A 23,681-nucleotide genomic window follows, 5' to 3' on the forward strand; every position below is an offset into this window, starting at 1 on the left:
CTCTTCAGTCAAAATGCTTGAAAATCTACCTAGGACCATAAAAAACGTGCAAATCTTGAACGTAAAGCCCCAAAAGTAGGCTACCATTATGTCAGAAGGTGATATGCACGTTCAAATAAATGTTTACCTGGTCAAATTATTTGATCACCTAAAACAAATATATATATATATACACTACCTGTCAAAAGTTTGGACACACCTACTCATTCAAGGGTTTTTCTTTATTTTTTACATTTTTTACATTGTAGAATAATAGTGAAGGTCCAAAATACTTCTCAACAGCTTCTACCCCCAAGCCATAAGACTCCTGAACAGCTAATCATGGCTACCTGGACTATTTGCACTACCCCCCCCACCCCATATTTTTACGCTGCTGCTACTCTGTTAATTATTCATGCACTTTAACTCTACCCACATGTACATATTACTTCAACTACCTCAACTAGCCGGTGCCCACGAACATTGACTCTGCACCGGTACCCCCCTGTATATATAGCCTCCCTACTGTTGTTTTATTTTACTTCTGCTCTGTTTTTCTCAACACTTTTTTGTTGTTGTTTTATTTTACTTTTTTTATAAAAAAAATAAATGCACTGTTGGTTAAGGGCTATAAGTAAGCATTTCACTGCACCTGTTGTTTTCGGCGCATGTGGCCAATAACATTTGATTTGATTTGATTCGATTTAAAGACATCAAGACTATGAAATAACATATGGAATCATGTAGTAACCAAAAAAGTGTTAAACAAATCAAAATATATTTTATATTTGAGATTCTTGAAATAGCCACCCTTTGCCTTGATGACAGCTTTGCACACTCTTGGCAATCGGGGAGCCAAATGAACATCTCTTTCTCCGATGCGATGTGGTTCCCAACATTCACCAAAAAGAGCCGTTCAAAAAGAGATGTTAGTTCGCGAACGACCCATCACTAATAGAAAATGTCCCTTATGAAAGATGTAAATATATTTTGATACTGTACATTGTCTTCTTTGCAGTAGGCAGTGACAAATAATCAACAGTCAATGTTTCCTATAAAGGAAAATGTTAAAACATTTGTGTATGTAAATGGAAATGAATGAGCTCACGCGGCGGTTTCTCTTGAGACCAGTTTAGATAGTGTGCTGAGTTTTCATATGTAAGATATTATGCCTAGTGTGCTTGTCTGTCCTTACTGGTAGGCTAACTGTAATGTTCCCTACATTATGTACAGGGTCCTGACCTACTGTATATTAAAGCTGTCTGTATAGAAAAACTAACTCATAATTGCATATATCTGGGGCCAGTATGAAAGACAGCATGGCACTTCTCCCATGGAGCAGAGGCAGCGAAAGATACTGTCTCTGAAACAGTCAGCTCATTATCCCTGTGCTGTGTCTGGGTCTTTCTCTTTCCTGGCACGGTTGACATGTGTTCAGTGATATGTAAAGGCTCTAAAGCCTTGTTCACACTGCATGTCTTAATACTCAAATCAGTTTTGTTTTTCAAATCCGTTTTGGAATATTGACTGTCCAAACAGCAAGTTACAAGTGACCAAATCGGATTTCTGTGTGTTCTGACAGCAGTCATTTGTTGACATAGCTACGCTAGTTGTCATAGTAATGACGGGTGTGTGCGCAGTGGTGCAGGCTGATTGGTGGTGGTGCTCGTGCTTCCTATCACTCAAACGTTATGTACCAAGCTAAAGTGATAATGCCTGCCATGGACGTTTCCCAGTTGATTTGAATGTTTAAAATCATAGTGTAAGAACACTTTTAAAGCTTCAAAGGAAAAAATAATCAAACTTTCAAAACAAGTCCTTTTTGGCTAGCCACAGCAGTCAACTAGCTAGCCAGGTAGCTGTTTAGCTTTCTAGCGCATTCACAAATTTGTTTGTAAACAATTAACAAGCAAGTTAGCTACCACATGTTCTTGTCAAACTGTCAACAGAGTAGCTAGTGAGCAACAAGATATGCCAAATAACAGTCTAAAAACCACTTGAGGGCAAATAAATCAGATTTGACCATTCAGACAAGTCACATTGCCAGGAATCAGATTTGTATCTGTGGCTTGAAATATCCGATTCCATGTGCTTTTTGGCTGTTCAGGATATGCAAAGAAATAGGATTTGAGTCACTTCAAACCAATGTGAACAAGGCTTTCGTGTCTGATGGAAGTTACTTCTTATCTCCAGTGAGGGGCTGGGGATGGGAATGGGTCCACCTGACAGGCTCTGCTGGTGGGGAATGGCAGACTGGTTGTGAGGCTGCTGCTGCCTCCTCTCCACTGCTCTGCATGACTTACCCCTCTGTTATGGATCAGAGAACTAACTCCAAGCAGAATAAAAAGAGCCGCTATGAAAATAACATGAGGCTTAATAAATCCGCTGAAAGTTGGCAGATTGTATTCACATTGACAGTTTCTTTCACTCAATGAGATTGAATGGAGAACTTCGGCACCTCCCTACCCTTTAAGAGTAATGTGACTTGTTGTTTGGACATTTAATCAAGCCACGAGAAGAGTCCTGTATCAAATTAATTCAGGCTGTCTCCATGATCAAGAATCATTGGAGAGTGTTGTGTTCGAAAGATCCTCTGTTTCAGGCTTCCGTGTAGAGTGGCGGCGGTAGGAATGTGTCAGATGTGGTTCTTAGAGCAGGTGACATATAAAGAGGCAGGTGTGGGTTACACATGGGGTAGACTGCACTGCAGTGAGGCATGGCTGCCACGTCTGGCCTCCACACATCCCCGGCCTTCAGGGGATAGCAGAGTCAGCCTTGCACCGCTGCTCTCCAGCTGGGCAAAAGAGGACGAACGAGAGGAGTGAGAGTAAGAGGAGCGAGAGCTCTCCGAACCTCAGGTGTCTCTTGCAATGTCTGCCTTTAGCGTTACATCACCACTGACCCCATTCCAAACCCCTGGATGATGCATCACATGGGTCCGTTTTCTCTCTAACATTAACTGTTATCATTCAAGTGAGCAGCACTTTCCTAGGATCCAGCAGCTCACACTGTGAAGGGTAATTTAAGACTGTAGAACGGTAGAGATACCTAAAGCATTAGATATATGACTGAATGTGTATGTTTTTGGCATGTAAATATAGGTCATGATGACAGCTGTAGTAGCAAAGTGGACATTGAGCTATGATGGAATCTGTGATGATGAAACTGCAGTGATCTGGTTTATTAGTAGAGTGGCCTGTAAAAGTGGGTAGCCTACAGGATGTATTCACATGTAGATTTCCCGGACTCGACATGCAAGGCACCAAGGCCTCACCCTCTAAAAAAAGCACCTCTGGCCCATCTTTTTACAGGGGGGGGGTCTAAAATAAAACCAGCTGTCACTGTCTGCTCGTTAGACAGAGGTGATCACGTACTGCTGGAGCTGGACTCCAAAACCAAAAGGGATTTGACTTGTGGTGAGGAAAGACGCCCTGCAGGCCAGGGGTTTCAGTGGCCTTCCTGTGGGATTCTATCGACTGAGTTATATTTTTCTATTCTTCACAGACCTGGTAGGTGGCGAAGCGTCTTGCAGCAACTTTGTCTGTGTTGGTTGGGTGGTCTTTGACTTCTACATAGCTAATGTTGTTGTTCATAAGCCATTAAATAGTATTAATTGATTTCAGTCATTAATATGATGTTAGGAAGCAAAACAGTTGAATTCATTTTTGCAGTGGAGAAATAAAAATGTGCTTTGCAGATCTGAGTTATCTTTTCCCATGTGTTCATTATGTGTCAGTATTCGATTATGTAATTTAATGCATGAACATAACTAGTAGTTAGAAGGAGAGCAGAGGAGCACGGTTTTGTTCTTGTGCTGTTTGAAATCATTATTATTTTCCTCACAGAACAGACATTGTTTAGGAAGTCCTTTCTTGCGGAGTAATAGGCCAATCAGAACTTCCCAAGGGCCAGTAGTACTGTCATAAAATATTTCGGATTTGGACAGTAAGCTAACGTTGAGTAACGTGAACTGCCTTTTTATCTGGAAAATACTGGATTTGCCTCTGTAGCCTCATTGACTAAGTAGACAGACTGTCATTCCTTGTCTCGTAATCTCAGATAGCAGAAGATCTGATGTCATAGACCACAGCTTAGTTCAATTTAGCTTTTGAGCTCTGCATACCAAAAGCAAGGCTCCTGTCTGTCTGAGAACAGTTCCTCAGAAGGTTATTATTGCCTACTGAGAGTTTTGAATGGCAAATATAATTAAACTCACTTGACGTATGGATGTAAGAACATTATGGTATGACCTCAGACGCACTAAAGATTTATTTTCATATTACTGTAAACCCAAAACAGGACAATGTCAGGATTCTGGAAATGGGTCTTCCGATCTTTAAAAATCTTGTCCTCACAGTTTGTCTCCAGCTCTTACTGAGAAATACGACTCTGCAGGACTCCAAAGTTTAAAATAGGGTGGATTTATTTTTGCAGGTAGTTGGCGCCTAGATTACTTCACTTTCCTGTTATGTGAGCTCTCAACTGAACATAACATGTCACAAGATATCCCAAGATTGTTGAAACATTTCTGGGCCTTAAAGTTTCCAACATCCTTAATTAACATTATAGCTGCATGGCCTCCAGTTGCCAAAGGCAATGGTAGAGATTGAACATTCTCCTATATCTGATATAAGAAACCATTAGCTATTGCGCCAGGTATGTTGAAGCTACCTGGATTTATGGTTTTGGACTAGGTGAAATGTATCTTATTTTGGGAGGTGGCTATGCTTGTCCCCCATCTCTCTTGACAGGCTGATAGGTTTACACTAGCATGCTGATCATGCCTCTAGGCTAAAATAGATGGTCAGATACAGCTTTGCCCCAACACCGTCTTGTCCACACAATCCTATGATGCTGTACTTATCAACAGCATCAATCACCAGCTGGACTATTTATGCCTATCAGCATGTTTTCATTGTCCTCCTGGGTGATCAAATGTTTATAGACTCAAATACATTTATAGAATGTTTAGAGCACAAATAGGCTAAAACTAGTCACTGTTAACTTAAGAGTATACTTCTTTATTTGTGGTAGCAAGGCAGTAGACCTATCCTTCAGATAAAAAAAGATGCTTCACAGCATTTAAAGCTATGAAATACAGTTTCATATGAAGTGATTCAATCTGTACTCCCCTGTCATAATTCATATTATGTAAGTGAAATATCATGTCCAGTCTGACTATTTTTTTGATGACGGTATTCTGCATTTTTCATTCAGTTTGATAAAGTAACTATTTGCGCCTGTACAGAGACCCGACTTTATCTAATGCATGTTGAATCTGTTTTTAATTTGATTAATGGTGATTAGGCTTCATACCGCCTGCCAATTAAAATAACTGAAATGATCATGAATGAGGACTTTCCTCTTAATGAGTGTCCCTTACGTGATTCCAAAGCAATGCTTTTATGGTGCTGTATGTTCCACAAACCCAAAATGATCTTTAGTGCCTCTGTAGTTCAACGTAAAACTGTGTATCCATGCTTCCCTAAAACCAGACCACCAGAGATGAAGTATGCCCCCATCACATCATGAGGCGTCCATGCTGGCTCAGCACCAAGGCTTATGTGCACTCTGTGTGGGTTATAAACAGTTTGAGGTGTCAGATAGTCATTACCATAACCATGTTTTACAGCACACTGACAAACATAAATCTTTATTCTCCCACTGTTTAATTGGCCATCCACTGGGAAGGCTGTAATTGATTTGAATGATGCTCCTGTGTTGGAGAGGGACTATCTCATTCACTAGAGCACCTGCACACCCTCATGGAAAACATTGTGAATTCCCTTTATGCTGGATGTGTGCGGTCGCTGTATAAGAAACAGTTACAATACAGAATGACTTCACCCACTATCCATGTCATGATGTTGATTACAGAACACATTAATAGTCTACTGTCAATGTTAGATTTAAAGTTTGAAAGCCTTTTCAAAGCTCAGTTGCCAGTCATTCATATGGATGTTTTTGTACCGTTCTTTAAAAATAACGCCAATTGGCAGAATGGCACGTAAAGCAAACATATATCCCTGTGCTTTAAGGATGGACTGTAAACTCCTTGTAAGGTCTTCAGCTATATTCAAACGATTGTCGCCCCTTTGCGCTTATTTAATGTATGTTTACAGTCGAAAGCATGTCATGTGATTGCACTGTTCCCGTTATCAATGTACTGTGTAGCTACAAAATAGATCTCCTTCTCTTAAATCTGTGTCCCCTATTTGAACTGGTGAGGGAGATATTGATATTGTAGCCCTGCAAGCCGCCTGATCTTGCGCACTTTGTGAAGCGAATATTCATGTAAACTTGTGAGATCACTCGGCTTGTGGGGCTATTGATATTGTGCAACTCCATGTAATGCACCTCTTTTATAAGCACGTTTATAATCGCCCCCATGGCAACTCAACGCTGGTCACATAAAACACTATACACTAAATGCTCTACTAGTGAAATAGTCAAAGCATAATATTGTGTATAACATAGAGTGTTGGGTAAATGTTATAATTATTGACTGCTGTTCCCTTAGCTGCTGGCAGCGCAGGTGTAACTACCAGGTTAGGACTTCCTGAGGAAGCTGTGAACTCAGAGAAACAGGATTCACTCTGAAGACTCAGATCCCATTGACAGGACCCACTGACACGACCTACTGACACCAGGATCCACTGACCCCAGGATCCACTGACACCAGTACCCACTGACCCCAGTACCCACTGATCCCAGGATCCACTGACACCAGGATCCACTGATCCCGGGATCCACTGACACCAGGATCCACTGACACGAGGATCCACTGACCCCAGGATCCACTGACACCAGTACCCACTGTCACCAGGATCCACTGACACCAGTACCTACTGTCACCAGGAACCACTGACACCAGTACACACTGACACCAGGATCCACTGACACGAGTACCCACTGACACCAGATCTCACTGACCATACCCATGGCCATGCACCAGCAGGCAGCTGTCTCCAAGCAGCAGGACAACATCTTCTCCAGCGGGGTAGGCAGACACACACAATACATTATAAGGATATGGTGATACATTTATGGATGTATTCGTCAAAGACCAGTTTTAGGTCGTACTACCTGACTTACTGACAAACCTAACCATAGAAGCTTCTAACAATGTAGGTGATAAGATAAAAAAATAATCATTTATTTATGTGGTTCTCTGTAGCTCAATTGGTAGAGCACAGCGCTTGTAATGCCAAGGTAGTGGGTTCGATCCCTGGGACCACCCATACACACAAAAAAATGTATGCACGCATGACTGTAAGTCGCTTTGGATAAAAGCGTCTGCCAAATGGCATATTATTATTATTAAATGTTCAATGATTCGCCCAGTGTGTCCATTCTAATGAGCCAACTACATAATTGTTTGATTAATTGTGTGTTTCATCATGCCAACCCTGTTAACCCTGCCATGTTGCGTGTGACTGTATGGACATGGGACATTAGATTTTGCAGTCTATAAGTAATTTATTCCACATTTTTAATGAGGTTGCATAATTCTAAAGTAGTTGCAGTCATGCAAAGAAAGAGTCAAAGTGTTGTGATTGTTGTGATAGCCACTGATGACTTTGTGGTACTATGTTAGTGGAAAGTGAAGACAGCTGACCAGTGGGAGAGTTCAGTGGCCCTGCAGACCCACGGAAACATGACTCCTCTCATGGGGCTCAGAGCGGAAACAGGGGCAGACAGGCAACACAATGGGCTATCTGTGCCCCCTGCAGGATCCCATTAGTCATATTTTAGACCTCAAAGCTGTCAACTCCACTTTGCAGGGTGGGCAAAACAACTATCTGCCTGGACAACATGCTGTGATGCACCACCCAAAAAGCAACCAACTAGAAAGATTTCTCTGCCATTGTGTAAACAAAATGCCACATGCTGTCAGGAGGCCTACATTGAAATGGGCATGTGTGCGGGCATGTGTGCATGTGTGTGTGTAAACACACTGCAGTCTCAGTAATGGCTGCTCCAGTATTTTCTATGAATTTGCAGATGTCTGTAATCAAACCCAAGCTCAATAGGCCTATTAGGCATACGTCTGATCCCAGGCCATGTAGAAATGCAGGCAGCTAATGATGTTTCACTGCTTCATTAGGTCATGGAGGAGTCTGAGGTCTGCTCCGTGCCTGGGGGGCTCGCCAGCATCAGGGCACAATTCGAGACCCAGGAAACTGCAACATCGCACAATGTCACCCAGTTCCACTTCCACCACAGAGCTGTGCAGGTACTGTAATTAATGCAGGCTAATCTCAGGCATGCGATGCATGGGGGAACATGCAGATGTAGTATAACCTACGCTGGTTAAATTCCAGCCTACAATCCAGCTATCCATCCATCCGCACCACTGTGTTCCTGACCGTATTACGTTCCCTGCCGAGTGGAAGTCACTCACTCAAGGAGGGACCACAAATCTGGTTGAATATTGAATGAGTGAAGAGGCTGGGGAGGTGCCTGCTACTACATTACTTTAAAGTATAGATGTTAGATTTCATTTGATGCACTGCTAGACAGTGCTGGCCAACTTGTCAATGGAGAAGAATACAGATCCCTGTAGACTGTGTGTCTGTCAAAACCCCTGGATTTCCAACTCACATTGCTACTGCTTTAATTGCCTCTATATCTATAGCTTGGAATCCTCAGCTGAAGTGACACAAAGTGGCATGAAATAAATGAAGTATTCTTTGTCCCTGTATGCATGGTGACAGCTACTGTGTTTGATTAAGGTGAACCATCCATGGAATCGTCCCTCCTCGTCTGTCATCCTCCCTCTGTCTGTGATTAGTGTAATTTGACTGCAGTAAGCCATCTAATTATCAAGCTTCTATTCCATATTGTTCTCAATGATGAACACTCTATCTGCTGCTGTTTGAGCATTAATTAAACTCACTGCTGCCGCTGCTTGTGCTGGGCTGTTAATGAGTGGGAGCCATTCCCTGGTCTGTGTGTGTGTCTGTGTGTGTGTGTCTGTGTGTGTGTGTGCGTGTGTGCGTGTGCACCTGTATGTGACAGCCAATGTCTTCCATCTCACAGGAAGTGGAATTGAACTCTGAGGTGACAATGAGGAGCAGTTCCAGGGAAGTCATCCCAGCCTCTCAGCGGGATATTTTGCATCAGGATGAACAGGTACATTTAGACCTTCTGGATTACTCTGTTTCATCACACGACAGTGAAGCTGGGCTGACTACACAGACGTTAATGCCTTATATGTGTTAACAATTGTAAATTATTGTTTTTAATCAGACTTTTTCATTAGAGAAAAGCTCTTTATTGACCACAGTCAGTACGCTGACAACAAGATAGACTTAGTAGAGAGTGGATTAACTCTAAACAGCTTGATTCTTTTTTCAGTTAATGTTCATTACATAACACAGATTCATTCATGTCCCAATACGTTTTCATAATAGGTGGGAATTTTTCTAATAGATGTGTCATTCTGATGCAGGTCACACATGAAGAAAACTTGGCCTCCAGTTATGAAAACAACCATAACAATGAAGCAGGTACTGTAGGATGTTACTACAGTTTATGCTCATTATATTTTACAGAATGCACATCATTATGATCAGTAGCACTGTTCAAATTATTTTAAATGAAATCATATGAAGTTGATGGATGAATCTTTAAGATTATATTGTTTTGTCCTCTTTACATTTTTAGAGGAGGAAGGTCCTAGACTTACAACCAAGGAATTGAGAGATCACTTTGAGAGAACCATTGAAGAAGCTGCCCCAAGCAAACCAATGAAGGTAATTGGACATGCTTTGTCTTAAACCCATTTTACTTCAATGGACAGAAACTGTATAATCTTGGATTAGGTTACTGCGCACAAACCCTTCTACTTTTTATCCCCATTGCTGAAAAAGTTCTTAACTTTATTTGAATGGTAATTAGTTGCAGTGTAGCTAATGTGTAATTACAGCTTGTTAAATAACACTATAAGAAGTTTTCTTCCCTTGTTTTTAAAATGATCAAGATTCTTCTATTAAACCATGTCGGGCACCAATCCCTCAGTTAGTAACGATGAGATTGAATATTGACAATTAGTGATAAACAAAGAGTTGGCATGCTAAACAAGCTATACATGTAATGTTTGGATTCAATTTTGTTTCTGAAAACATGTCAGGGACCTCTAATGACACCAATCATTATTTTCTTCCCAAAAAGATTGGCCGAGCTGACATCAATAGGTCTCAGTGGGCCTCAAATGTATCACAAAAACAAGTCTCAACAAGTGAGATACAACATTTCTCATCAAGTAATATACAGAATTTCTCATCAAGTGAGATACATAATGTCTCATCAAGTGAGATATGGGAAGATTCTGCTACTGAAGCGATAGAGGACACATCTCCTGTTGCTATTGACTACGAGAATCCAGAATGTTTCCCTCCGTCACCTCCAGAAGACTTAGAGTACTTCCCACCTCCCCCACCAGACTTACTGCAGGTCCCATCAGAAAGTCCAGATATGCCAGTAGAGTGCTACTACTCACCTGAGCCTCCGGAATCAGCTTACCCCTCTAAACATCCACTCAGTAAACAGGAATACTTCAAGCAGAGAAACCAGTATGAGTTGAAGCGCCTTTACAAGCATATCCATCCTGAGGTTCGTAAAAACATAGAGATGTATAGTGATGCGGCTGTGTATGAGAACACCCGACAGGGGAGTCAGGAGGAGTTCACAGGGGAGACGAGGTATGTATACGAGGATAACGGTAGCAGCCCCAACGACTGCATTAGCCCAGAAGAAGAATACCTGGAATGGGATGAGATCCTCAAAGGGGAGGTGCAGTCAATGCGCTGGATGTTTGAGAACAAACCTCTGGATGCCATCAAAGACGACGCCTCAAATGAGGATGACGACCAAAACATGGAACAGGAGATGATTGTTGGGAGTGATGTAAGAAGCAAAACATGGATGTTTGAGACCAAGCCCATGGATGCATTGGGATCAGACAACATAGCTTCAACTAAATATAGAAACCGATTCAATAAGTTGGACAAAGGAGATGTCCGTGCTGCAGCCTGGTTGTTTGAAAACCAGCCCATGGAGACCCTGAACAAAATGCATGGCGATGAAGAGCTAACCAAAGAGATAGTATTTACCCAGGAAGATGGCAGCTCTACCATATACATGCTTGAATCTCAGTACATGGAAACTTTAGGCCATACTGAGACCATTGATGACAGTCACCTCCTGAGTCTGAGGTCAGTGCTTGAGGATATAAAGGGAGAAGTGAAGACGATCACAAGCACATTTGAGACTCAGTTTATGTGCGTCCTCATGGGACAGTCAGGCCAGATGTTGGAGATAACATCTATACGCAAAGTGGAAACTGAGAAGGCGGAAACTAAAACATCAACCTGGCTTTTTGATACCCAAGCCCTGGACATGACTAATAGACTCCCTTCCCCAGTGAAACTTGTATGTAGCCTGTCCATGGAAGACAACTACAAAGGAGATGTTTACAGGGGTAGATGGTTGTTTGAGACAAAGACCTTAGACTCCATTAACGAAGATGAATGGGAAAGCTCAACGGTGCAAAAGGAAGAGATAATCGGAGCTGATGTCCGAAAACATTGCTTAGTGTTTGAAACTCAGCCAATGGATTCTCTGAAAGATGATTCAAATGCTAGACCCCTGACTATCGAAGAAGTTATTGGTGGTAATGTTAGATCTGCAAGAAACTTCTTTGAGACTAGTCCCAAGGCAGCTTTGAAGGATCTCAATGAGGTAGGGAGGCTCAAAAAGGTAGTGGCAGCTGAAGAAGAGAAGGGTGATGTAAGACACCAAAAATGGATGTTTGAGAATGAACAACTAGAGAACATAAGAGATGAGAAGAAGGAGATTATTCGTACTGTGAACATCGAAAATCTGACTGAAGAGGAAGGTACAAGCTACAATGCAGATGTCCGTAAGAATTGCATGGCATTTGAGACTCAGCCAATGGATACTTTGAAAGATGATTCAAATGCTAGAGCCTTTTCTAAGACGGAAATTGTCAGAGGTAATGTCAGATCAGCGAGACATTACTTTGAAACTGCTCCAGCTGATAATTTAAAAGACCTTACTGAGGTTGGGAAACTACAAAAAATGGTGAGACTTGATGAAGAGAAGGGGGATGTGAGACATCAGAAGTGGGTTTTCGAAAGTCAACCCCTGGAGCACATTCAAGAAGAAAAGAAGGAAGTTGTTCGAACCATTAACCTGGAGGAAATCGATAAAGTGGATGTCTCAAACTACAAGCAAATATTTGAAACCACAGACTTAACCAGATGGGATGAATCTCAAAAGATACTCGTGGAGGGTGTAACATGTGGCTCTGTGAAATCTAACAAACATCTGTTTGAGTCTACACCAATGTACGCCATGCAAGACAGCTCTGGCCATTACCATGAGGTAAAAACAGTGCATCGGGAAGAGGTTGTCAAGGGAGACGTAACAAGCTGCAAATGGATGTTTGAAACATGCCCCATTGACCAGTTCGATGAAAGTATCACTAATTACCAAATTATTAAAGGAATATCCAAAGAAGTTGAGTCCGGTGATGTTAAAACTGCCAAGTGGCTGTTTGAAACACAGCCTCTTGATGCAATTAAATACTTCAGCAATATTGAGGATGAGGAAACTACAACTAAGGAAAGTGTTGAGATTGTAAAAGGTGATGTTAAAACCGGTAAGTGGTTATTTGAGACTAAACTAATGAATGTCCCATACGAGAAGGATGAGTTGAAGAGTGAAAATGAGAGTGAGGAGATACACAAAGGAGATGTAAAAACCTGCACATGGTTGTTTGAGACACAGGCACTTGACACTATCCGAGATGAGACTGAAACTGTTCTACAAACATGCACAGTAAATCAAGAAGATGTCCAGGGCAAAGATGTACGAATGGCTCGTTTTCTATTTGAGACAGAGAATCTTGAGAACATCACAGGGGAGGATGAAAGCTTTAAGAGGGTTACTGAGATAGACATTCAGTCAGGAGATGTGAATAGAATGAAGTATATATTTGAGAACCAGTCCTCTGATATCATGACCTCAACATCTGAAGAGGTTATGCAAATGCTCAAAACTACACAATCAGAGGACATCCAGAAAGGAAATGTGGTGAACTGCAAATGGCTCTTTGAGAACCAGTCTATAGATGCCATACATGATACCCAAGAAGAGGCTCTGGAGACCCGCACTGTGATGGATGTACAAGGAGGTAATGTGGACAAAGGCCGTTTCATTTTTGAGACCTACTCCTTGGACAAAATCCAGGAGGTGTCCTCGGAGACAGAGACCGATATTACAAAGTTGCAGAAAATCACCTGTGAGGAGGAAGAGAAAGGGGATGTAAGGAACTATACCATGATGTTTGAAACTCAGCCTCTTTATGCCATTCAAGACAAAGAGGGTCATTATCATGAGGTCACCACTGTCACAAGCGAGGAGATATTGAAGGGTGATGTGATCGGGTCCCGGTGGTTGTTTGAAACTAAGCCTCTTGATTCTATCAGGGATACAGATGAGGTCTATATAATCAAATCTGTCACACAGGAGGATGTTCAGAAAGGAGATGTTACTTCAGCCAAGTGGAGATTTGAAACACAGCCTCTTGATAAGATTGCAGAGGACATTAAAGTTTCAGTTAAAACCGTTGAAGATATTCAAGGAGGAGATGTTAGAATGAATAAACAGCGTTTTGAATCAGATGAGCTGTCACAGAAGTCTGTGCGAACAGTTAATGTGAGTGAAATCCAAAAAGGTGATGTCAGGACAGCAAAATGGATGTTTGAAACTCAAACAATGGATAAAATACGTAGCCAGAGTGAAGAGAATTTAATAGAAACCGTCATGAAAGAGGAGGTCGTAAAGGGAGATGTTAGACAATCAGTGTGGCTCTTCGAACAGAATCCCCTTGACCATATAAAGGAGATAGATGAGGATGATATAGTAGTTGTTCAAGAGGAGATCCCCAAAGCCGATGTAAAGACAACAACATGGCTGTTTGAAACAACTCCGTTCCATAACTTTAATGAGAACCGTGTTGAGAAGTCGGTAATCCTGGGTAAAAGTATCAAAGGAACCCTTGAGGAACTTTATAGCCAGAAAATTGTTAATTCAAAAGGAATACTCATTGAAGCAGATGAAATTGGAGACATAAGAATGGCGAAATACCAGCTAATGAATAAGGATTCTCCAGAGATCCAAAGAGAGGAAATCATCAGCGGGGATCTGAACAACATTATGATGAATCTTTTGAACCGTCAGGAAACAATTGAGAGGGGAGTAGTGGTAGAGTCAGAAGAGAAGGGTAATATCAGTACAACAATGCATCAATTGTTCAACCAAGAGAGGGACGTCAATGTGGAAAAGGAGGAAATATTAAGAGGTGACATCCAGGAAGCTGTAAACAATCTTCTCAAGGAGGGAGGATCTGCTAAACGTGGTATACTCCTTCAAGAGGATGAGAAGGGAGATGTGCGAATGACTATATATTCTCTTCTAAATAAACAAGAGGACATCAGTGTTGAAAAAGAGGATATAATCAAAGGCAATATAAGGAATGCTCTCCAAAGACTATCCAACCCAGAAAACCAAGAGCAGATGAGGATAAAGGTGGATGAGACAGAAAAGGGAAACGTAAACTTTTACTCCACATGCATTGAATCTGGGGCACTTGACTATCTCAAACAACTACAGGTAGAGCCAGATGAGACTCCACCTGAAAAGATAGAGAAAGAGGAGATTATTAGAGGGGATATAAAGGGGACAAAACTCATTCTTGGCAGTAATCGAGCACAAATTGAGCGTACAGTAGTTGAAGAGGACATAGTGCGTGGAGATGTTCGCAACTCAGTCAAGGCTTTCATGAGTGAACCCACAATCTCACTGGATGGCCTACAAAAAGAGGAAATTGTGAGGGGTGATTTGAAAGCAGCTATGAACTCCCTGTCTCAGTCTGTAAATCAGACAGTGGTTGTAGAGAAAGAGGAGGTGGTGAGAGGTAACATACACAAAACTAGAAGGCACCTTGAGTGGGCCCAAAGACAGCCCAAAGAGGTGGAAAGGCCAGAGATTGTCCACGGCAACATCAAAGGGGCACGGAAGTCCCTAGAGAAATCTGCAACCTCCAAAGTTGAAGTTGGCATCGAAGATTTAATTCCTGGAGACATCAAAGGTACCTTAAAATCCCTGGAGCAGGCAAAGCAAACAGTCAGGGTGATCGAGAAGGAAGAGATTGTAAAGGGTAACATTCATACAGCCAAGCAGTGTTTACAAGATGCTTCTAATGACAGAAGGACATGTCAACAGGAAATAGATGTTCAGGGAAATGTGAGAGGCACTATTGAGCTCTTATTGGAACCACCAGCTTCTCCAAGAATGACCCGGAGGCCCAGCTTCGAGGGTGATGTGAAAATGTCCATTAAGTCACTCTACGAGACACATGAGGTGCATGAGACGGGGGAGGAACAAACTCAACCAGAGAAAGAGGAGGTGATAAAGGGTGATGTTAAAGGCACAATCAAATCCTTGCTGGAATCAGCTCAGCGTGCCTCTCCTAAAATCAGAGTGGGAGCTAGAAGGGTCAAAGTCCCTGTGAGATCTCCATTGCGCTCACAGCAAGGAAGCCCTCTATTACGTTCACAGCAAGGTAGCCCTGAATGTTCTGTTGTAACCAAAACTGAGAGTGAGACACTTAAAAATAAGTCTCAAAGCAATGAAGCACAGAGAAACATACAAAAAATTAAGACAGCTAATTCGGCGAAAACTGAGAGCTCAACACAAGAGAATCAATCCCTCTCAACTCAAACCACAATCAATGCATCTAAATCACAGACTACTCAACAATCAAAGACAGTAATGCAACACACAACCATCACTCAAAACCATGGCATTAAAACTTTGGAGACTAAGTTCCGTAACCTCAATTCAAGTCGAAAGGGTATGATCAGACTAGATAAAACCAAAGTAAAAACAAATGTTCAAACCCCAACACGGACATTGTCTGAGTCTGAACTTTCTCTCCCTCCCCCACCTCCACCATGTGACGATCAATCATCCCTAACCCAGCCCTCCTCTATCCATAGGCTGGACTTGGACTTTCCTCCTCCCCCAACTCCTCCTCCCCCACCACCTGTTGACTCTGAGCCTGATCATTTCCCTCCACCACCACTGGATTTCCTTCCACCCCCACCCTCACAGCATGAACTGGACTCTATGCCATCCCAGACAACTCATCCATCACCAGCAAAAGCCACAAAAATGACGGTCAAAAAGGTGAAAGGTCCTGCATTGCACCAAGTCTCGAAACTTGAGCCAACCGGTCAGATTCAGAAAATTCAACAGGCAACCTCGGAGAAACATACAACCACAGTCAACAAATCTGTGTTGGAAATCAGCAAAACTCAAAGTGAATTAACATCCTTTTCATCAAAAACTGTTTTGTCTGAAATCCCAAAACCCCCAGAATCACCACGACCATTAAAGAAAGTTTACGTCGCCCCTATAAGATTTACTCCTCCACCTTCTCCTCCTCCCTTCATGAGATCCACTAAATTCAAAACTCCATTAATAAAGGCAGAGGAAAAGTACAGAAAACAGAAAGTGGGTAGTACACCCCCTGCTACACCGAGTCCCATTTTCATGCATGAGTCAGTCACTGCTGCCCTTGAAATGCTTTCCTCTGAGGAGACAGGTATGAAGCAATCAAAAAAGAGCATGACATTTGGTTTCACTCAAGAGATGGCTGAAAAGACTGTGACCAATGTCAAGCCAGACACACTATCATCTGATTTATTCAAGCACGCCCAAATTTCAGATACTCCTTCAAGCACGACTTTGATCTCTGCTGTATATGGGCAAAATCGCCCTGAATCTGCTGTTATTTCTGCAACTAAACAGCATATTGTCTCTAATCAGACATCCAAAGTCGTCTCCGTTCAGCACCAGACCACATCTATTTCCTCCACAAAGCAACAGACAGTTAACGCAACTAAACAACAGGTAACTTCAGCATCCGCCAAGCAGCCACACTCTGCTGTAAGTATCTCTCAAGTCCAGAGCTCAACCAGTGATGATAGAAAAGTTGAAGATACAAAAACAGACATCAAGAAGGATGTACAAAATAAAGGTTCCCATAAATCTGAGGAGAAAAAGAACAAGGAAAATTCTGCATCCCAAGTTCCCGAGAAGGTTTCTGACCAGCCTACCGAAACAGTAAAGGTAACCCAAGAAACAAATGTCAAAGCAGTGAAATCACCCTCGGAAGACAAAAAGAAAGATGACATTTCTGTATCACAAGCACCTGAGAAGGTTCCTAGTCAGCCTATCAAAGTAGAAAAGTTATCCACAGAAACTAATGTCAAAACAGGTAAAAAGAAGAAGGCCAAAGGGCCAGAAAAGCAAGTAGAAGTAAAAGACACAAAACAGCCAGATGAAACTAAGATGGAAAACATTTCACAGGTGAAGGTGGAAGTAAAGGAAGTCACTAAGTTGAAGGTTTCTAGTGAGCAAACACATGCCCAGACTGACGTCAAGGTCAAGGAGGACAGTCAGAAAGCTCCTGCTATTAAAGACAACCAACCAGCAACTCCAACTTCTGCAAGAAAGAAGAAGAAGAAGAAGTCAAAAGCTAAAGCTGCAGCTTCCACCGCAGAATCAACTAAATCTGTTTCTGAAAGTTCCACTCAAAGTCAGGAGATCACTGTAGCGCAGACACAAAATGCCCATCAAGAGGAGCAGATCCAGGTCCATAAGGAAGTTATTATCACTGAAAGAAAAGTTGAAAGAAAAGTTCATCAAAGTCTCCAGCAACAAGGAACAGTTGAAGTCGAAAAGCAGGTCAAGGCATCTCAAAAGAAGAAAGAGTTGACAGTAAGCCAACAGATTCAAGAGAAACCAAAGGCGGAGTACAGAAATGTTCCAGTGAAAGTGGAAAGTGGAAAAATGACAAGCATGTCAGCACAAAAGGAACCTGCGAAGCCCTCAACAGAGAGCACTGAGGATTCTCTAAGACGAGAACATGTACAGAAGTTAATCTCACATATAACAGAGTTAGAGGGAGCTTCAGGAAAAATAGATCCTAAATCTGTGAAGACACTGCTCAATACTATTCCAGAGTGGCTCATTGGTCCTGAGGAAAATATTTATTTGGAGGGAACTGCAGTTGAGCATAATATACAAAAGCTTACAGAAATTGTTTCATATGTGAAAAAACTAGCAAAGGCAAAGTTGATGTGTTTAGAGGGGATCCACACTAATCTGGAGAAGCATGAGTGTGAACCTACTTCTGAAAAGATCATTGTTGGTGGTGCAACTCAAAGAATACATCCTATAAGTATTGGCTCTTTGAAAGTTGAAAATCAAAAGAAAGTTGTGGAAAGCAAAAAGACATCACATGAAAGCAAAATGCAAGAGTTGAGTGTAAAATCTATGCGCTCACCCTCACCCTTACTAAGGATGCGCTCACCCTCACCCACCTTTATTACCATTGAATCTACCCGGAGAACTGACTCTCCTCAGAGAATAACCCCATCACCTATCCCAATGCACAGACCAGCCACTCCCCCAACACCTCCCCCTCGCAAATCGGAAACTCCTACATCACGCATCAATAGAGCCACACCCTCTCCCACCTTCTCTAGAGCAGAGAACTTGGCGCGGCTAAAAGATACTACAGCCAAACTTTCCCGTGGTGTGACACCACCTCCAGTTCCACTTCCTATGCAAGTCACAGAAAGGAAATCTGAGATTGTGGAATCCCCTGCATCATTCCATCGGCAGATCAAAATTGAGGGACAAGCTGAGGGAACTTCAGAAGTTTCAGGCACAACAATTGTCACTGCCAAAAAACACGAAAAAGAATTTTCTGAAGATGCTCAAAAGGCTGATGTAAAGGTCACAGATACAGAGTCATTCCATCAAACGGATAAAGAAGTCATGGAAGCTTCTGAAAAGTCAGACTCGTCAATGGTGACTACGTCAGTGACAAACAAGAGGGAGTTTTTTGAAGATGCTCAAAAAGCTAAAGTAAATAAGACCAATGTGCGAAAAGATCCCATCGACATCCCAGAGCACTTGGGCCCAGACATGGAGGAGCCCAAAACAACAAACCAAGAGAGTAAGGATGACACACAAAGCACATCTGAGAAGGTCACAGAGAACAATGCTGAAATAGTGGGATCTGCAAAGTCAACTGATAAAGAATTGATGGAAGCTTCAGAAATGTCAGACTCATCAGCAGCAACTACATCAGTGAGAGACAAGAGAGAGTTTTTTGAAGAGGCTCATAAAGCTAAAGTAAATAAGACGTATGTGCGAAAGGATCCCATTGATATCCCTGAGCGCTTGGGTCCAGACATGGAGGAACTCGAACCAGGAAACCAAGAGAACGAGAAGGAGGACCTTCCAAAGGTGGACTTGTCAGGATTAGTCAACAAATTTGAAACAGCCGAAGATAAAGTCTATGTCAGGAAGCCTATCACAATGAGAGAAAGACTTGGGAGTGAGACGGAATATACAGAGACTGACATAGAAAATACAGAAACCCAAGAAGAGGAAATGCCAACTTTTGACATCAAGGCTATTAAAAATGTTTTTGAAATGGTTGAGCAAAGTCCCTCTTTCAAAGGGGAGAAAAATAAACAGGAGGAGCTGGAGTCAAACCTGAGTGAAAACACAAGAGACAGTTCAAAGCAGGATAACACCCAGGAGACACAGAGGGGCTCCGGGCAGATCTCGCCCCTGCCTTCCCAGAAAGAAGTGCAAATCATGTCAGCAAACCCAACAGGCTTCTCTGAAACCAAGTCAGTCACAGAGCATTTCTCAAGCTTAGATGAATTCGGCAACAAGACAATTGGATCACTGAGCAGCACAACTGTTTCCCAGCACTCAGAGAGCATAACAACCCACAGTGCCCCTTTCTCATATGCTGACGTGGTTAAAAAAAAAAAAAAGTCTGAGATGACGCTGTCTGAATCCCCTGAAGAGGCTTCCACTGAAGAGTTGCTGAGGAATTTCCACAAAACATGGACGGAGAGTGAGAGTGTTTTCAAGAGTCTCGGCTACAGTGTTTCAGAGGAGAGAACATCACATGTTCTGTCACATCAAACAAAGACCGTTGTTACTGGTAAAGACAGTTGTGCTGCCTGCATGATGGGACTTGAAACTAACAAGATATAACGGCATGTAAAAATGCCCTCTCCAATATTCAATGAGACCTAACATGTTTACATGTGCCTGCTTTTACATGGAGAGTAATTATTGTGAATGGACAAAGAACTAATGCTTCAATGAATGAATCATGGCAAAAGAACAAGAGCTAAGCATGATATGATGATGACATGAGGGAAATTATGGAATAGAATCTCACACATCCTATTTAAATGCAACCATTCATGTTTGACCATAAAAAAACAACACAAAGTACAAGTTTGGGTCAATACTGTTTGCCATCAGTAAAGAACGTTTGAGATTTTTGAAAATTATTTTTTCATTTCACCTTTAATGTGATTGCACTTGTTTGATGATGTATATACAACCTGGTCTCAGAGCATTTTGTATTATTCTGTATGTAAATCCGAGAAAACTCCATTTTGTATGATATGTTACGTTTCATATGGTATGTATTATTTTGTGGATGTCCATCCCCCATTTCATATGATATGCTACGAATTACAATTTGTATTATATGTTACGAATTTGCTAAATGTACAATAAGTTACGAATTTAAAAAAAGGTACTATATGTTACGAATTTGCAAACGTATGATATGTTACGAATTCTAGCGAAAGGCTAACGTTAGCTAGCTGCCTAAGGGTTAGGGTTAGGGGTTATGGTTAAGGTTAGGGTTAGGTTTAGGAGTTAGGTTAAAGGGGAAGGGTTATCTAAAAGGGTTAAGGTTAGGGTTAGGGGAAGGGTTAGCTAACATGCTAAGTAGTTGCAAAGAACTAAAAAGTAGTAAGGAGTTGAAAAATGGCTAATTAGCTAAAATGCTAAAGTTTGAACTCGCAATCTTTTGGTTGCTGGACGTTCGCGTTATACCCATCCACCCGACCAACCACCCTACTTTCAATGTTTGCCTTAAGTAACCATCGGTCTTCTGTAACCATACCAAACGTAACATTTCATACTCATTTGAGTGTCCCGGATTTACGTTGACTATATTACGTCTAGTCTATGAGACCAGGCTGATATACATGTACACAGTATAGACACTGAGTGTACAAAACATTAGGAATAATGAGTTGCACCCCCCACTCAGTGTATACTACGCATGATCATGAAAATTATGCCTTGATAACATTTCTTAATATTACTGAGTCATTGTGTATGTTTTATAAAAATACTGATATAATGATGTTAACTTTTCTCCGGCAGACTCTAATTCCCAAGTCGACACTTTGCACTGTGTGTCAGAGGAGGGTCTATCTGATGGAGGCTCTAATAGCGGACAGAAAATGTTTCCATAAATCCTGTTTCTGCTGCGAGCACTGCCAAAATAAATTAAGGTAAAGTACACATCACCCAACCAAGGTGAATTCAAAGTAAGTGGATTTTGGCTGTGAACTGGTAAGCAGTGCTTGAATGGTTTTGCTCCTACAGTTTGTGTCTGCACATAGGACACACATTCTATTGTGCTATGTTTGCAAATTAAGCAGTAAAAAGTTTGACATGATTGTGGAATCTTGTAATTAATTATATGCCTTCTCCATGCTTCACTGTTTTGAATAATAATTTGTTCTGTCTCCTCCAGTCTTGGCAACTATGTCTCTCTCCATGGACATCTGTTCTGTTTACCACACTACAAACAACTCTTCAAGTCCAAAGGGAACTACGATAATGGATTTGGACAGACACTTACCATTGAAAAGGATGTCAGTGAAAGTGGCAGTCATCACCTCAGAGCAACTTGATTGGAGGTATTCACAGAGCAGCATAGGCTCACCTGAAAAGGACACCTTTGAAAAATAATTGATGAAATCAATTGATGAGAACAAACAAAATAGTAATAAGATATATGTTGTGTGGCCTCCACAAGCCAACTCCCCACAGAAAGCCTTTAAAGTAGAAGAGGACATAAAGCTAACTAAGCCACCATGGCCTCTGCAGGACAATTCCCCGAAGTCACCCAAACAACAACATAGAAAAGCTATTCCCAGGAGCTCTCTTTGAAAGAGAGCATTCCCCCCACCATGGCAGGTAGAAAAAGGCATCATGTATGCCAGAGAAAACTGAAGAAACTTCAAGCAGTCGATGGTAAGGCAACCTATGAGGCCAAAGAGACAGTTGGAATTGGGAAAAGTCTGAGACTGAAGGACAAAAGTACAAGTGCAGTAGACACAAAAGGAGATGTGAATGGTAGAAATTGTGTATATATGTGTAGCGTGTGAGAGTGGAAGAAGATGGTTCGGAAAGTGCTAAGGGTCAGAGGGAAAGATGAGTAGAATGACAGATGGAAACATGGAATGTTATGCTTAGAAATGGCGCAGGAGGCCTACCTCATTGGTCTTTCAAGTTTGATAATTGAATACATTAGCTCTATATTTCACATGGAATTGATTCACATTAGTCATGTTTAATTGATCTATAAAATATAATTAAACGGGTCTCACACAAAATATTTGCCTAATATCTTTATAGTATACTTTGATTTGTTAAATGTATCTTGTTCAGTCATCTATCAATTAGTTTAAGTTCATGGAGAGAGTATTGTAGTTTTCTAACACAGTCATAATTTTGTCTTGGCTTTTTCTTTCAACATATCAACATTTTTAAATTTACCTTTTTCTAGCACCTGGTGTGCAGCCTAGTAAAAATGATCTTGGAAATAGTTTCTTTATAATATATATGTATATATATATATATATATATATATATATATATATATATATATATATATATATATATATATATATATATATATATACAGTATATATCCTATTAATTGGTATTAATAATGTTTGTTTTGGACATTTGTATCCTATTTTGCAATGCACATTTGATTTTTTAGATTAGACTACCTTGCTTTGTACAAGAGAATTCCTGATTCTTTCATCCTGTCAGGCTGGTTACTAAACAATTCTTTCAAATTTATTGCTGATCCAGGGGCAATAAAATTATTGAATTGGTCAGTCTCAATTGCCTTCTTTCACATGAATTTTAACATCATTCATATTAAAGGTCCAATGCAGCCGTTTTTATATCAATATCAAATCATTTCTGGGTAACAATTAAGTACCTTACTGTGATTGTTTTCAATTAAAATGGTCAAAAAGAAACAAAAAAACTTCTAAAGCAAATAGTTATTTCTCAAGCAAGAATTTTGCTACAAGTGTCTGGGAGTGGTTTGAGTGGGGAGGGGAAAACTGAAAATTAGCTGTTATTGGCAGAGAGGTTTGGAACTCTCTTTCTTATTGGTCTTTTAACTAATTTATCGCATCCCACCAAAACAGGCTGACATTTCAGGTGGTCTTTTCAAACAGCTCTTACACTAAAAGAGCATTATCAGCATTTTCACAATTTCACAGTATTATTCCAACCTCATAGTGTGGAAATATATATAACACACAGGAAAATCATGTGTTTGACTGCACTGGGCCTTAGAAACATATGACATACATTTTACCACACATACACATTTTGTAAAACTTTTTTTTTGTGTAATGAAGCTGTAACTACTGAAGGGCCTGCCTACAAAC

General features: G+C 41.2%; 1 protein-coding gene across 1 annotated transcript; it reads left to right on the top strand.

The window, feature by feature from the left end:
• The first annotated feature begins 3,361 nt into the window (after positions 1–3,361).
• On the top strand, positions 3,362–23,114 carry LOC121536808 (xin actin-binding repeat-containing protein 2). The gene is made up of 9 exons (XM_041844378.2): positions 3,362–3,488; positions 6,500–6,979; positions 8,087–8,215; positions 9,022–9,114; positions 9,434–9,491; positions 9,649–9,737; positions 10,156–20,110; positions 21,361–21,491; positions 21,737–23,114. Exons 2-8 carry the CDS (start codon positions 6,920–6,922, stop codon positions 21,450–21,452), a joined length of 10,476 nt encoding a protein of 3,491 aa, XP_041700312.2. The 5' UTR covers positions 3,362–3,488; positions 6,500–6,919; the 3' UTR covers positions 21,453–21,491; positions 21,737–23,114.
• Positions 23,115–23,681: the final 567 nt, after the last annotated feature.

This window comes from Coregonus clupeaformis, chromosome 23, assembly GCF_020615455.1.
Source record: "Coregonus clupeaformis isolate EN_2021a chromosome 23, ASM2061545v1, whole genome shotgun sequence".
NCBI classification, from domain to species: Eukaryota; Metazoa; Chordata; class Actinopteri; order Salmoniformes; family Salmonidae; genus Coregonus; species Coregonus clupeaformis.

What these genes read in the sequence shown, in the direction of transcription:
- LOC121536808 (XM_041844378.2), top strand. Translation starts at nt 6,920, where the DNA reads ATGGCCATGCACCAGCAGGCAGCTGTCTCCAAGCAGCAGGACAACATC. An exon ending in TCCACCACAGAGCTGTGCAG is followed by an intron (nt 8,216 to 9,021) that starts GTACTGTAATTA and finishes TCCATCTCACAG; the next exon opens with GAAGTGGAATTGAACTCTGA. An exon ending in CAACCATAACAATGAAGCAG is followed by an intron (nt 9,492 to 9,648) that starts GTACTGTAGGAT and finishes TTACATTTTTAG; the next exon opens with AGGAGGAAGGTCCTAGACTT.